Raw genomic sequence first — 13,838 nt, forward strand, 5'->3', positions numbered from 1 at the left:
TTTCACTTTCAAGTAGCTTCATGGGAAAATTGGTGTTTTGAAACTTTAGATTCCCCATTTGTGAAACAGCGATATCATGAAGATAGAGACACTTTCATGCCAGAGCGTCCTTTCTTATGCTGAAATATACTAAGACTTAGGTTAATACCACAATAATGTAAATAAATGTAAACTCTAAATGATCAGTAAAAAATCACTATTCAATAAACAGCCGCAGAAAAAAAAGATATGTTCCGTGTTGGGTGATTTATAGGTTTAAATAGCTTTTAAAACAAGGTTTACAGCAGAACTGTCTTTCTCAAACTGACATTAACGAGGTGATAAAAACCACACACAGCATGATCGCTGTGTCCTGAAGAGTGTATTTGACCTGTTTGACATGTCTTCAATACACCGTGGCAAACACAGTGGTCACATTTAAGTGCTTTGAGAGAATATGTAAATAAAAGGTCTGTTTTTATAAGGACAAATGTGTTGACAAGGTCACCATGCTTTCTGTATAACATGAGTGCAATACACATTTCAGAGAAGATAGTAGCTTGGAAACCACTGAACGCAATACAAGACCCATTCTGAAGGAAATGTATTATTTGTATACAAAATAGTGCTTTACTCGCAATGTGATGCAAGTACAAACAGTGCAAACCATCCAAAATCTTAGAAAAAAAGGGGTAAAAATGAAGGTATAAAACATGTTGAAGGAGTAAATGGGTGATGCGTGAATATTAACTGATTATTACAGTTTGTGATGCATCAATAAACCAGCATTGCACATTTTCCTGCACTATATGCTCTACAATCTTTAAAAGACTGCATAATATTATATTATTATTAAACAGTATGATGATGCATTATGAAAAATATGCTTTAGTGGTTTCCTATTAAATAAAAATTTAAAAGCTCCATGAAATATGTTCAATCTGCTCTTTTAATAACAATAAAAATGTGTTTCTTGTACTGTGTTTGCATTTTAGAAGTGTCTGAAACCATTCATTCTTGATCTGGAGTCACATTGGTTTTTATTGCATGAGCCTCCATAGCTAGAAGGACAGGCAGAACATGGTTTTCCTGTCTTATGGAGCCTCTCTTTTGTTTTAAAAACAAAAACGTAAAATGATAAACATTATTTTTGACTGTTGTTAAATTTTTCTCACTTTATAGAATAGTTGCAAACCAGTAGGGTGGCCTGTTTCCATGTGCTCCCGAACACGTACATGTTTGAACACGTGCTGATAACACAGCCAATCTTACAGCTGGTGGCCCACACCATCTGAAACACAGGGTCATATTACTATCCCAAATACCTCTTGAGTTGTCAACATTATGAAAACATCATATACTTGTTTAGTATTTTAGACATGCCTGGGTGTAGTGTGAACAGACAGAGCCAGTGCATCTACTGGGGTAGGAGAAAGAGTGTCTGTCATCATACCATGGGCCTCATTTATCAACAGTGCGTACGCACAGATATGTGCGTAGTGAGTGCGTAAGAACAGATTCACGCAAAGTGTGGGATTTACCAACTTGTACTTATACACAGAATTGTGTGTAAATATAAGCACACCTCTGAGCATGCTTACGCAGAGAATCTAGTGGTAGAATGGTGATACTACAAAAAGAAATTGCCACTGTGTGTTTCATGAGATCGTTTTTGCAAATACTCGATTAGTAATTTCATAGTTCGAGGTACACATTTGCGTGTGAAACGCTGTAAAAGACAAATGGGAAATCATTTGAAATGTAGTTAGTGTCATGGCTGATCTCGCTTTGCTGGATGATTTGGCAAACCTTCTTTTATTGAAAGCACAATGTAAAGACACATTTAACAGAACAATATGAAAAAATGAATAAAAGAAAAAAAACATTCAATCTAATTGAAAAAGATTAAAAAGAGGTTTGCACATTAATAATTTTTTATAAAATTATATCAATATATTTTTTTAACATCTTATTGCTTTTCTGTTACTACATCGCTTTACCAAATCATAATAAGATTTAACCAATCACACCAAAAATAACTGCAAATATTGTTTTTTTTCTGAAGTTTAATTTAGGCTGTGTAAAATAAATCTCCCATAAATAATTGTAAAATTAACAATAAAACCCAAATTGAGCAAACCATGCATTGTGCAAAGAATGCGTTTTAAAAAGGACTTGATGCATCAAGTCGAACAAGCCAAAAGACCGCGGTGATCTATTTAATGACAGCACAGAATACATTCACGTGACTTATAAAGGGAGGTGTTGTCACCATATATGGTAAATTGGAGGCGTTTCCGAATGCTAATGACCGTGAGCATGGTACTTGCGCACATGTGGGATTTATCAACAATGATTGCTTACTTATGTGCGTATGTGCGTGCGCACGTTTGATAAATACGGATTTTTTTGTATTTACACAACACAATTTGTTAGAATATGTCTTTATATACACAAAAAAGTGTTTGTTTATTTGGGAAAATTACTAGAAATATTAAATAAAAAAGGAAACTCCTATAAAAACACTAGGCTATAGGCTAATATACCATATATTCCATATTGGATGCAGGTGGGAACACCTGAATGCGCACGCGGTTGTGATAATCCAGTAAAACCCTCATGTCTCTGTTGGCGATGTATCGTTTCCGCCGAGCTCGAGTTGGCTGATGTCGGTTCTGTTCCTCAAGCTCATCATCATCGTCTCAATAAAAACCTCCCTGAGATGAAGCAGATCCGTTGAGCTGGATACCGCCACAACTGCTGTCGTGCATGACACTGTCCACAAGCTGGCAGCAAATAACAGCTGAGCGAGTCACTAGCCAGAGTCATCATTTTGCCGGCTGGCTCCAGGAGCTTTATCTGTGAAAGAAGAATCCAGTGTTAACTATTTTTTACTGTTCCAGCCAGTGAAATAAAACTAAACCATGGAAACAGAACGGCCAGTTACAAGTGTAGCTTGATCATGACATTAATGCACATAACAGATATCAAGGGGGATGATGTGAGGTAATAGCCGTGTGTGTGTACTGGTTTAGCTATATTTGTGAGGGCCAAATGTCCTCAGTACCACAGTGAAATACGTGTGAACCCACTTGTGAGGACATTTTACTGTGTGTGTGTGTGTGTGTGTGTGTGTGTGTGTGTGTGTGTGTGTGTTCATGTTTGTATATCCCGGTGGGGACCTAAACATGAATGCACACCAACTGAATGCACACAAACATGAATGCACAACATGAATGCACACAAACATGAATGCACAACATGAATGCACACAAACATGAATGCACACCCGTGTCACTGTGGGGACCAAAATTGAGGTCCCCATGGGCACAAAAGCTTATAAATTGTACAGAACGATAATTTTTGAAAATCTAAAAATGCAAAAAGTTTTCTACGATCTTTAGGTTTAGGGGTAGGGTTAGGAGATAAAATATACAGTTTGTACAGTATACAACTCATTACGCCTATGGACTGTCCCCACGGAGATAATAAAACATACATGTTCAGGAAACTTTAAAGAAGATTTTGCTTTTTAAGCACATACTCAGTATGGATGCTCCAAATACTCACAAAATATTGAGACTGATGCTTTTTTCCATTCAAATATCTGTTTAAATATCTCTTTATTTTTGTGATATATCTTTTCATTTTACAGTCTTGTGACAGTATTTCATTTTTTAAATAGTGACAGGCTTTTCAATGACTACATAATAGCATACAGTACATGCACAGTCATATTGTAATGAAATTAAATGTGTTTCTTTCAGGCTTCAGATCCTCAAAGAAACTCCTGAAGTTAGGAGTCATCCTCAAACTGCGCCGGTCAACAGGGTCAAGGTTCATATTAAGGCCTGTTTGGATGACTTTCTATTGACCTTTTATATTGACAAGAAAACAGCAACTTGATCTCTTAAGACACAAATGACATCACTTCTCAACATACACAACATAACAGCCCTGACCGTTTTGTCGTTGTACACAAATTGCTCACATTCAAGTCATGCCGTAGGCACATTTGTAAACATTATGCTGAGGTCAAATGTTGACAACTTCATGTGTTGATATGACAAATGCAGGTCTCCAAGCTACAGCACAATGAGCCCTTGTGGAGTGTAACATTTATAAATAGCATCAGGCATGTGCCTGTTAATTCTGTCACATACTTAATACTGCTGTCATCACAGATCAAAGGAGGTGATGAATGTTAAGCAGAAATATATCAAACACATCTTTCAGTTCAGTCTGGTCATGTATAACCAACTAAAGTTTAATTTAGTGGCAGAATGGTTGCCATGGCTACACCCCGTTCCTGTTTCTTATCTGCTCGGTGTTAGGAAGGGTCCCAGTGCATTGTGGGATGGAGAGAAAGAAAAAAGCTTATGGTACCAGCTGTGCCATCATCTCCTCCACAGCAATGCGGGTTTTCTATGAAACATCATTTAACATAAATCTCCACGGCTGTTCAGAACTCCATTTCTCATGTCAGCAGTCCAAACTTTGTACTGGTGGCCAGAAAACAAACTTGCTAAGTGATGTAGCTGTTTGTGGTGATGGATGGTTTCAAGGAGAACAGAGACAATGAGTCTGTTCTGACCACCGCTTACAAGAATTTAATAGCGGTTCACATTTCTTATTTCTTACTGATGTAGCATTTACAGCACAATAACTGGGATTGAGTATTTAACAACCTGATGGAATTCTACTTGCTTGCAGCTGTATTTGTGTTGTTTTTAATTCAACTAGATTTACCGATCATATCAGAAGAAAATGTAAAACCTGTTGTGAAAAAATTTAACTGTGGTTTGTTTTATATCTCATAAATTAATATCTGAATTAAAATAAAGAAATTGTTCCTTTTTTTACATTTTAATCAATTGATTTATTTCCCAACATGGTAGACCCAAAACGCTCTGAGAAAGTGCAATAATTCATTGAGTCTGTGTGAAGTGCGGTCACACTTGGGTGGAACGACTTTAAACAGACTAGAAACAATCCAACTTCCCCTTACCCTAACGTCTATGACATCATCTAGTCTAGATGCTTACAAAAGTGGTTTTTTTGGATGGCATGCCATCTCAATGTTTTTTAAACACTTATACATTTTATTTCACATAAATTTTTAGGCATTGGCCATTGAACAATATTAATGATCATGGTGCGCAAGTTTTGACTGCACGATCAAGGAAACTCAAATCATATGTCACAGCCAAAATCACAAAGAAAATATTACAGTTTGTGCTAAACGTAATTTTGAGCACTCATCAGCATTGAATTACTGTACATGTTTGGCCTTATGCATCTGGCACATTCTAAAATGTAAACCAAATGTTTTGCTTCATTGATAAATCCTGATGTTGACTATCCAGTATGATGTTTTATGCAGCAATGACAACACCATCTAAAGAATCTAGTGCAGATTTCCAAAGAATTGGGAATGAAGGAGTGGAAAGTCATTCAGCTAACCTATGTCAATAACTTATGATACACCACCAGTAGTAAACATCCTGTCAGATCGGCTTTGTCTGGCACAATATGTTGAAGGAGAAACTCTACTTTTGAACAAATACACTTTTGCAAATAGAGTGCAACAAGGGCAATAATTCTGTGTAACTTGAAGTTGACAATTTTTTTTTAAATAAACTCAATCATCTTTATTTTGACTTATCTTAAATTGCACATTGAACATAAAGGTCTGGGATTATTCTTAAATAAACTGGATTTATCAATAGGTTTTCATCCTAGCCAGGGGAATAATTGTAACCTTTTGTTAAATGGTAGAAAGATAGATTTGAGCTCAAGTAAATACAAATGTATTACTTTGGACTATAGCTTTAAAACCTTGTTTAAAAGGATTTAGGCAAAGATCAAAGCTGACTGGTGAATCTGTTCCCACATAAAATAAAAATCATATTTAGCCTTTCAGTTGTCAAAACTATATAGTACCATCAATTGGAGAGCAAAAGCCAACATTTATTACCACAGTGTAGAAAGTTGACAATAAATAACCCACACAAAAAATAACAATACTTGCAAAGAGTGAAGACTCGTGTTGTAATTACTGTGCCATATTTGTTCACATTTTGACATCCCAGTTACCAACATTTGTGTTTGTCGTTTGTAATCTACTATGGCGAAGCTTTTGCTCTTGCTTATTGGTGAGGAAATACTGGCGTCTAATAGTAACCTCCCTATGGTGGAAGTCTATCTTAAATATGAAATACTTTTCGTGACGTTTCTTAATAGCCATCCAATGATGATGGCTTCTCTCATGAATATTAATTAATATTCCTTCGCCATAGTATGATAATACACGAGACTGATTTCTGTTTCCGCATTCATTCACAGAGCTCACAGGGCAACATGGCTGCTGTAGGCAGCTTAGCGAACAACTTGATTGAGCTGTGGAAATGTCCTTACACGCGTACTTATTTACCTCATCTATTCCTTTTTATTTCCGTTTTAGGATCACTTTTAAAGCATTTGGAGCTTGTGTCGCAGAGCTACTTCAGTAACAGCAGAAACGTTTTAAATGTGTAAGTATCGGTGTATGTGGTCGCTATTTTCTAGACAAAACTTGCTAAAACACTGACATAGAAAAAAAACAAAAGATTTTAATAGAACTGTGTCCGAAAAGACAAATTGTTTAACTTACTTAACATTTTAAAGTGCTTTCCTCGCTAAATGATAAACGACATGACATGTCATTGACGACTTTAAATGACATTGGTGTTTAGCTCAAGCGTATTTTTTTGTCTTTGACTTCACCCTTTTCCTTTCAGATATTTTGTAAAGGTTTCTTGGGGATGGACCCTTGTTTTACTCCTGCCATTCGTTTATATCTCCAACTCTTGCAAGAGAAGCCGGGCGTTTGTGCTGAAGCGGCTGACGTCACTTCTGGTGGCCACCCTCATCTGGTACACCTGCACCGAGACCTTCTTCTACATTGAAGATGTTACAGGTGCATGCTACGAGTCAAATACCATGCAGGTCATACTTGGTGACATAACTACAAAGGCAGCATGCAAGAAGGCCGGATTCATATGGGATGGCTTTGACATATCCGGACACTCTTTCATTCTGTCTTACTCTGCTCTCGCCATTGTGGAAGAAATGGTGGCCATGTTACAAATACCAAATTCTCACAGAAACGCTTTTCTTGATTGCCTTTATATAGCACTTAATGTGATCGTGGCTATCTGGTTATGGATGTTCGCATGTACGTCCGTATATTTCCATCATTTCATTGACAAGTTTCTGGGGACCTCAGTTGGAGTATTGGGGTGGTATGTGACCTATGTTGTTTGGTACCCGAAGTGTTCTTTACCAGGTCTCCCTCCACAGCCAAATGAGCAAAAACAACATGCTTAGTGTGAGAACTGAGTTACATATCTAAACCATGCCTTAATTTATACTAACCCAGTTATACCCCAAACGTCACACATCTGCATTGTTTGTGCTTTCTGTCGGGCTGAAAGTAACCATGGGTCTGCCTGTGTGAGGTCGTAGGCAGCTGGTGTTCCTAAAATGACAATCTAACATGAGAGAGGTCACAGATCCTTGTTGTCTTCAAAAGTTCAGTGGATCTACACACACATTTTTCCTGAACATTAGTTTGTTAACTTGTATAATCAAACCTGCAATCATCAGCTTAGCTGCCTTGACATTTTATGGCTGAGAATGTTTCTTTTGGCACAAATATGTATTTATAATTTATTTTATTAATTTTTAACAAAAACATGTCCTTATCGGACACATTTTTTGTAATAATAATTCATGTGTTCAACAATTTTGTTCCATATTTCGCCATATGCCACACTCTTGTATTACGTTTTATCAAGAAAATTCTTTGTGATTTTATGTTTTATCAATCTAGCCAAACTGTTCAATCATAATGTAGGTGCCATTCGTAAAGGGATAGTTTTCTGTCATCATTTATTCACCCTCATATCAATTAAAACCTGACTCTGTATATGACAAAAGAAGGTATTTTAAGAAATTTCCATACAATGGGGGCCAATGTTGGTTGGTTACCAAAGTTCTTCCAAATATCTTCTTTTGTGTTTAGCAGGAGCTACTGTATGGAACGACACAAGTTAGTGAGTGAATGTTTGTGTGGGGATGGGTGAGTAAATGATGAAAGAATTTTAGCATAAAGTAAATTTAAATTAGTATAAATAGTAAATAATGTCTGTATGTTGTTATTGTCACTTTAGTAGTAAAAGGCTTGATTATTTTAGATCTTTAGATTTTGGAAGATGTTCTCATGAGACAATACTGTATGGGACCTGAAAAAAACTGGATTATTTGAGAACAATGTAACTTTTACTTGCATGCTAGATTCTGGGTGTATAGCTGCTTATTAGTATTTCTTACAGGTTTGATGTTCTTTGTAAAACTGGAGAGTGGGAACATGCTGCTTATGGAGGGAACATCCATTATTCATTTGTAATTTTGGTCTCTATTATTCGATAACACTATTCTTGCAACATTGTAACAGAGAATGGTTCCAAGGGAAGCAAAAGTCAAGAGAGTTACAATCGTTTTGTTGTTATGTTCCTCATATTAACAAAATGTCATGACAGAATACAGTTTGTAGCTCTTGAATAAACTGTTTGATCTTTACTCTGTTTAATGTTGTTGGTTTTATTTTGAGTGTAACAGAATGTAAACTAAATGTATAATTTGCCCTTATTACTCTTGCACGTGGGACAGAAATATTCTGGATCTCTCTAGACAAATCTTGCAGCACTAATTCACAGTGTAACACACATAGGGGGAAAGGCTGCCCCCTCCTCTGCCAGCTCGATTGGTACGTTCCATGCCTCAGTCAATGGTGCTTTAATACCTAGATCTTGCTAGAATGTGCCTTTTACAGTGAGGGAGGGGGGGTTGACTTCATAGACCTGCTACGCTGGAGGATTGCTTCATTACAGTCGTGGAGGGGGTTTTATTCTTAAAAGAACTGCGCAGCATCACCATTATTATCTGCGTGCAGCATCCAAGACAGGTGCAGAAAGTAAAGACTGTAACGTAAAGACACACCTTGACTAACTGAGAAGAATTAAACAGGGTAGATTTAAAACTGTCACAATGACGCAGGGAAAGGTAAGAAGCATTTTATTCTTTACAGTGTTTTAAGATTTTACAGTTATTGGTGTATTTATCTTTAATTGGGAACGTTAACCAAAACCAAGGTTTTTCTTTTTCTGTAAATTGACAGAGATACAGTGGTAGTTTGTCTGCACTGTTCTAGTTTTATCCATCCCCATAAGGGACAGGTTACAAAATGAAAAAATCCAGTGGGACTGCAAAAAGCTCTTGTCATGTTTTGAATTTGTGCCTAATGCATTTAAGCTAATTTACGTATCTTTGAGTCAATTTTATAGTGCAATATATATTTTAATAATCTGTGTTTGGTAGAATTTTAATGTGTTCATGAGTGAGCTGCAAAGGTTGACTCAAAAAATGATTTACTTACATAGTGTGGTTGGTTTATACAACATTTTTACTTCCCTGTGTACAAAATACACCTGTTTTTATATTATTGTTAAATTAATGTGATTTCAATTATATATCAAGAAATGAGATCTTTTAATTGTTAACAAGATTTGTTCTCAGCTGCTAAAGTTAAGTGGATCAGGATATGTTAAGGAGGAAAGCCTCTTTTAAGGTGGCTTGTAGTATTTACCTTCAGTCGACTCTCCCCGTTACAGTGACTCAGTCATCCATAAGTAATGAGCAGATAAATTACTCAGACTCTCCATTCTCCATTGGGTGCCACTATGATTCACCAACGGATGCCCAGTGCAGTCATTGTTGTGTTATTGTATGACTCATAATAAATGTGTGAAATTTAGTTCTATTGTGGCCTTTCACTTAGAAAGCAGGTTATACATATTAATAGACTTTATCAGTTAAATGGGAAGGTTAAGAATGAATGTGATAGACTGGCTCATAGTGGGCAGAAAGAATCAAACAGTTGATTATGAGTATATGATACAATGCTAATGTTTATTTACTGTATCTTTAAATGTTTTATTAGCGATCAAATGAAGTTTATTTGTGTACAGGTTTCAGTAACAAGTAAGTCAAACAATGGCTCAGACGTTCATCCCCAGTCCCCAGCTCCTCCATCGTATAATGAGGCTGTTGCTGGTAATTTCATTTCATTTTTTCTTAAACACCCATGAATGCAAATACAATTTGATCACAAGTCTACGCACAACGAGGACAGTAATTTAGTGTAACTCCTCATCTATCATATTCTGACATTAAACTTAAGCATTACATGCAAATGTTTACAGCTTGTGAGATGCACAGTGCTACATTAAGAGTGTATTAATGGCTGTGAGAAACATGATGTGTAATATTTGTCTATGGAAGGTGAAATCCCTTGTTATAGTGGATCATATTCTGGTGATGGAGAGATGCTCACAGAATTCAGCTGGGATGACCAAAATATCAGGAGGATATTTATCCGCAAGGTGTACACCATCCTGATGGTCCAGCTTTCTGTCACACTTGCTTTTGTGGCGCTTTTTGTTTTCTGGTGAGTGTTTATTGGCCTTCCTATATAGAAGCTAAAAAAAATGTATTTATTCACAATATTTGTTTGAATTACAGTTCTGTCTTGTCTGTCTTGCAGTGAACCAGTGAAATTTTACATTCAGACCAACCCAGGCTGGTACTGGGCATCATAGTAAGTTTAATTCATTATTTTGGGTTCAATCTGAGAAATTTGCTTTGACTCTAAACAGTGTGGTATAATTTTATGTATGCCGTACTATTTAAAGGTGTCCGTTTTTAGCATGTTTTTGCACTGTAACAATGACTGTCTATTTTTCTCTCAATAGTGCAGTGTTTTTTGTCACATATCTCACGCTGTCCTGCTGCCGTGGCCCTCGGTGAGTTAATATCCTAATCTAAAATCTACAAAACTGTTTTCATACAGATTCATTGTATATCAATAATTTGAAAAATATATATACAATTTATGTAATTGTATAATTAATTTGATGAAACATAGGCTACTATACTTGTTCAAACAGTGACATTAAATCAAAATGTATTAAAACAACATTTTCCTATATCATCAACAAAACTGAGAACAGGTTTTCATTTAAAACCATCATTTCTATCCTTATCAAACCAACAGGAGGCAGTTTCCATGGAACCTGATTCTGCTCATAATCTTTGTAAGTAAACTAAAAATTATTTTGTTCACTTAGATTAATCTATTGAATATCAAGTAGGCATAGAACATATAATGCTGCTATATAATACTCTTCTCATTGTAAATGGGAAAGAGAACAATTACATCCGTTGTCATGATTATGAATCACGATTATTATCAAACTATTTTTACATAAAAGAAAGTATTTTTCTATTAATACCTGTTTCAATACATCTCTCCTGTTTCAGACTCTGTCACTTTCATATATGACAGGGATGTTGTCCAGGTAAAGTTCTGTCACACACAAGTGTATCACTGTTTGTCTGACTGTATCCATTTTGTATGCACAATTACAGCAAACTTTAAGTATGGCCTTGCTAAGTTTTTTTTCTTCTTATGCAACTATTTGTGTATACATACACTGTAAAAAAGCTGTAATTTTACTGTTTTTTGAAATACGGTAAAAAAAGGCAAATTACAGAAAAAGGAAAACATATAATTTTATGTGAAAAAACTGTTATTTTACATTATTTTACTAGTGCCCCAGCTGGCGGAAAATTACTGTTTTTTACAGAATTTTTTTACAGTGTAATTTTCAGTTTATTTACTTACGCATATACAGTAACAATACACAGTGAATAATAATATCAAATATTTTGCTTGTACCAAAACTGACCTTTAATTTTTAATGTCTAATCTCTTATACTGTGTATTTATTAGCTACTACAACACTAAATCTGTCATCATCTGCCTGGGTATTACTGCCTTGGTGTGTCTCAGCATTACTATTTTTAGCTTCCAAACCAAGGTTAGTATTTATAAACACATTTTTCATAATTGCAACAATTTATTTTTTGATATGTATAATTTAGATGCTAAATCACACACATGTTTTTTTTTACAGTTTGACATTACTTCCTGCCAAGGCGTTCTGTTAGTTTTCTGTGCAACTTTGTGCATTTGTGGACTTGTCCTGGCCTTCGTATTGCCCTTTGGATATGTAAGTTTTGTAGTTGTCATGGATCTTTTACATTTACGCATTTATATACATTTATCCAAATGTTGATTTTCAAACGTATTAAAAAGGGTTATTTGATATGAGAATATACTTTTTTTTTATGTACTTTTTTCTCCAACAGGTTCCATGGTTGCAGGTTGTGTATGCTGCTTTGGGAGCTATACTGTTCTGCATGGTACAGTATATCTCCTCTGTTAATATAAATACATCTTGTAAAGCTGTGTGTGCACAGTGTCATCTTTGAATGTCTGTTAATATCTGTATTGCGCAAGTGCTCTTTTTAAAGTAAAATTAGATCAGACTAGATTAGATTTTAGATTAGATGAATCATTAATTGTCATCTCTCTTCATCATTTGCTGTTTAGTTCCTGGCATTTGACACACAGATGTTGATGGGAAGCAAGCGGTATACCATAAGTCCAGAGGAGTACATCTTTGCCACCCTAAGCTTATACCTAGACATTGTTTACATCTTTTCCTTCTTTCTCCAGTTATTTGGAACTCCTGAACGAGCGTAAAATTGATTAAAGTTCTTGCAGATCTCTTGATGTGCACAAGCCCATGAATTTCAATAGATTTTTTTTTGTCTGAGCAATCCTGTTTTCTCCAGCATGATATGGATTTACAGTGCACACTGTTGTGTTTCAAGCTAACCCCAGCTTCTCTTCAGCTGCAATGTGGCACACTTTCATCCTGTAGCATTAGGGAGGTCTCCAATTGCAATAATGCACATATGTACTGTACAAACGTGCATTGGTTGAATTTTGACAACATTGTGTAGTTGTAAAAATCTGTGTTATTAAATGCACTGTCAACATCTCAGTGTAGGCTCAGAAAACACAAGCACTTCAGTACTGCTGAAGGATCTCAGTGGCAATAAAAGTGTATTAAGCTTTTGCTTGAAAGTGAATATTTTTGCTAGATATGTCCATGTGCAATAATGTGCACAAAAAGCATTACGTTAAAGCTGCTTTAAACTTTTTAAACTTTCAACTGTTTTCCTGTTTGTCCCTTCAAAAGTTTCGTAATTGATGTAACTGCATGAGGACATTGAAAGAAATCATGAAAACTGATGGAGATATTGTGCTTAATATTTTCATATCACAGTCTTTAGTTTTTTTTATGATTGGCTGACATGCTAAAAAAATGCAGAAAAGGCAAAGTTGCATTTACATTATCTACGTTTTTGTGTATTACATTTTTTTAATTTCACTTAAAATCGTTTTCACTGACATTTTAAAGTCACTATTTATTTTGTTGATATGTTTCTATCAAATCCAAAAACTTTTTTCTATGTATTATCATAGCTCAAATTTATATTTTTGAAGGTTTATATTTTTGAAGAATATGGGGCTGTGAATAATGTAGGAAGTGAACACAACTGCACAAAGTTTACTTCAAGAAATATGTTTGAAATGCAGTGCTAAATTTAAGATTGAAATATGGGTTACTGCAGTAAAAACTGTGTTGTCTATCCCGTAGTTTTGATTGGTAAATATGAAATAAAATAATGTGTTTGAAAAATCAATGTGACCGTATTTTCTCTTGAACAAGAATAAATAATTCCATTAACGTTTTCTGTGGATTTGTTTTTGCTTGTTATTAGAGCTTTAAATAATTAAATATTTTGTACTAGGTCAATACGAGCACCCTGTTTGCTGTGTAACG

The 13,838-nt window shown here is 35.4% G+C and overlaps 3 protein-coding genes across 3 annotated transcripts; 2 read left to right on the plus strand and 1 right to left on the minus strand.

Moving 5' to 3' along the window:
• Positions 1-970: 970 nt before the first annotated feature.
• On the minus strand, positions 971-2,677 carry r3hdml (R3H domain containing-like). The gene is given in 6 exon segments (XM_057319768.1): positions 971-1,086; positions 1,135-1,270; positions 1,363-1,439; positions 1,565-1,589; positions 2,526-2,638; positions 2,641-2,677. Coding segments are annotated over 6 exon segments (504 nt in total).
• A 3,645-nt stretch (positions 2,678-6,322) lies between these two features.
• Positions 6,323-8,596, plus strand: fitm2 (fat storage inducing transmembrane protein 2). Its single transcript, XM_057319290.1, has 2 exons — positions 6,323-6,512; positions 6,759-8,596. Exons 1-2 carry the CDS (start codon positions 6,340-6,342, stop codon positions 7,345-7,347), a joined length of 762 nt encoding a protein of 253 aa, XP_057175273.1. The 5' UTR covers positions 6,323-6,339; the 3' UTR covers positions 7,348-8,596.
• A 289-nt stretch (positions 8,597-8,885) lies between these two features.
• On the plus strand, positions 8,886-13,747 carry LOC130545011 (protein lifeguard 2-like). The gene is made up of 11 exons (XM_057319289.1): positions 8,886-9,084; positions 10,050-10,134; positions 10,363-10,528; positions 10,625-10,678; positions 10,833-10,883; positions 11,135-11,174; positions 11,401-11,438; positions 11,873-11,960; positions 12,057-12,152; positions 12,292-12,345; positions 12,536-13,747. Exons 1-11 carry the CDS (start codon positions 9,070-9,072, stop codon positions 12,686-12,688), a joined length of 840 nt encoding a protein of 279 aa, XP_057175272.1. The 5' UTR covers positions 8,886-9,069; the 3' UTR covers positions 12,689-13,747.
• Positions 13,748-13,838: the final 91 nt, after the last annotated feature.

The sequence above is a fragment of the Triplophysa rosa genome, linkage group LG21 (assembly GCF_024868665.1).
Source record: "Triplophysa rosa linkage group LG21, Trosa_1v2, whole genome shotgun sequence".
Lineage (NCBI taxonomy): Eukaryota > Metazoa > Chordata > Actinopteri > Cypriniformes > Nemacheilidae > Triplophysa > Triplophysa rosa.

Coding starts and splice junctions, on each gene's coding strand:
- LOC130545011 (XM_057319289.1), top strand. Junction 11,439..11,872: donor ATGACAGGGATGTTGTCCAG/GTAAAGTTCTGT, acceptor TGTATTTATTAG/CTACTACAACACTAAATCTG. Junction 12,153..12,291: donor TCGTATTGCCCTTTGGATAT/GTAAGTTTTGTA, acceptor TTTCTCCAACAG/GTTCCATGGTTGCAGGTTGT.
- fitm2 (XM_057319290.1), top strand. CDS start 6,340: ATGGCTGCTGTAGGCAGCTTAGCGAACAACTTGATTGAGCTGTGGAAA. Junction 6,513..6,758: donor AGCAGAAACGTTTTAAATGT/GTAAGTATCGGT, acceptor TTTTCCTTTCAG/ATATTTTGTAAAGGTTTCTT.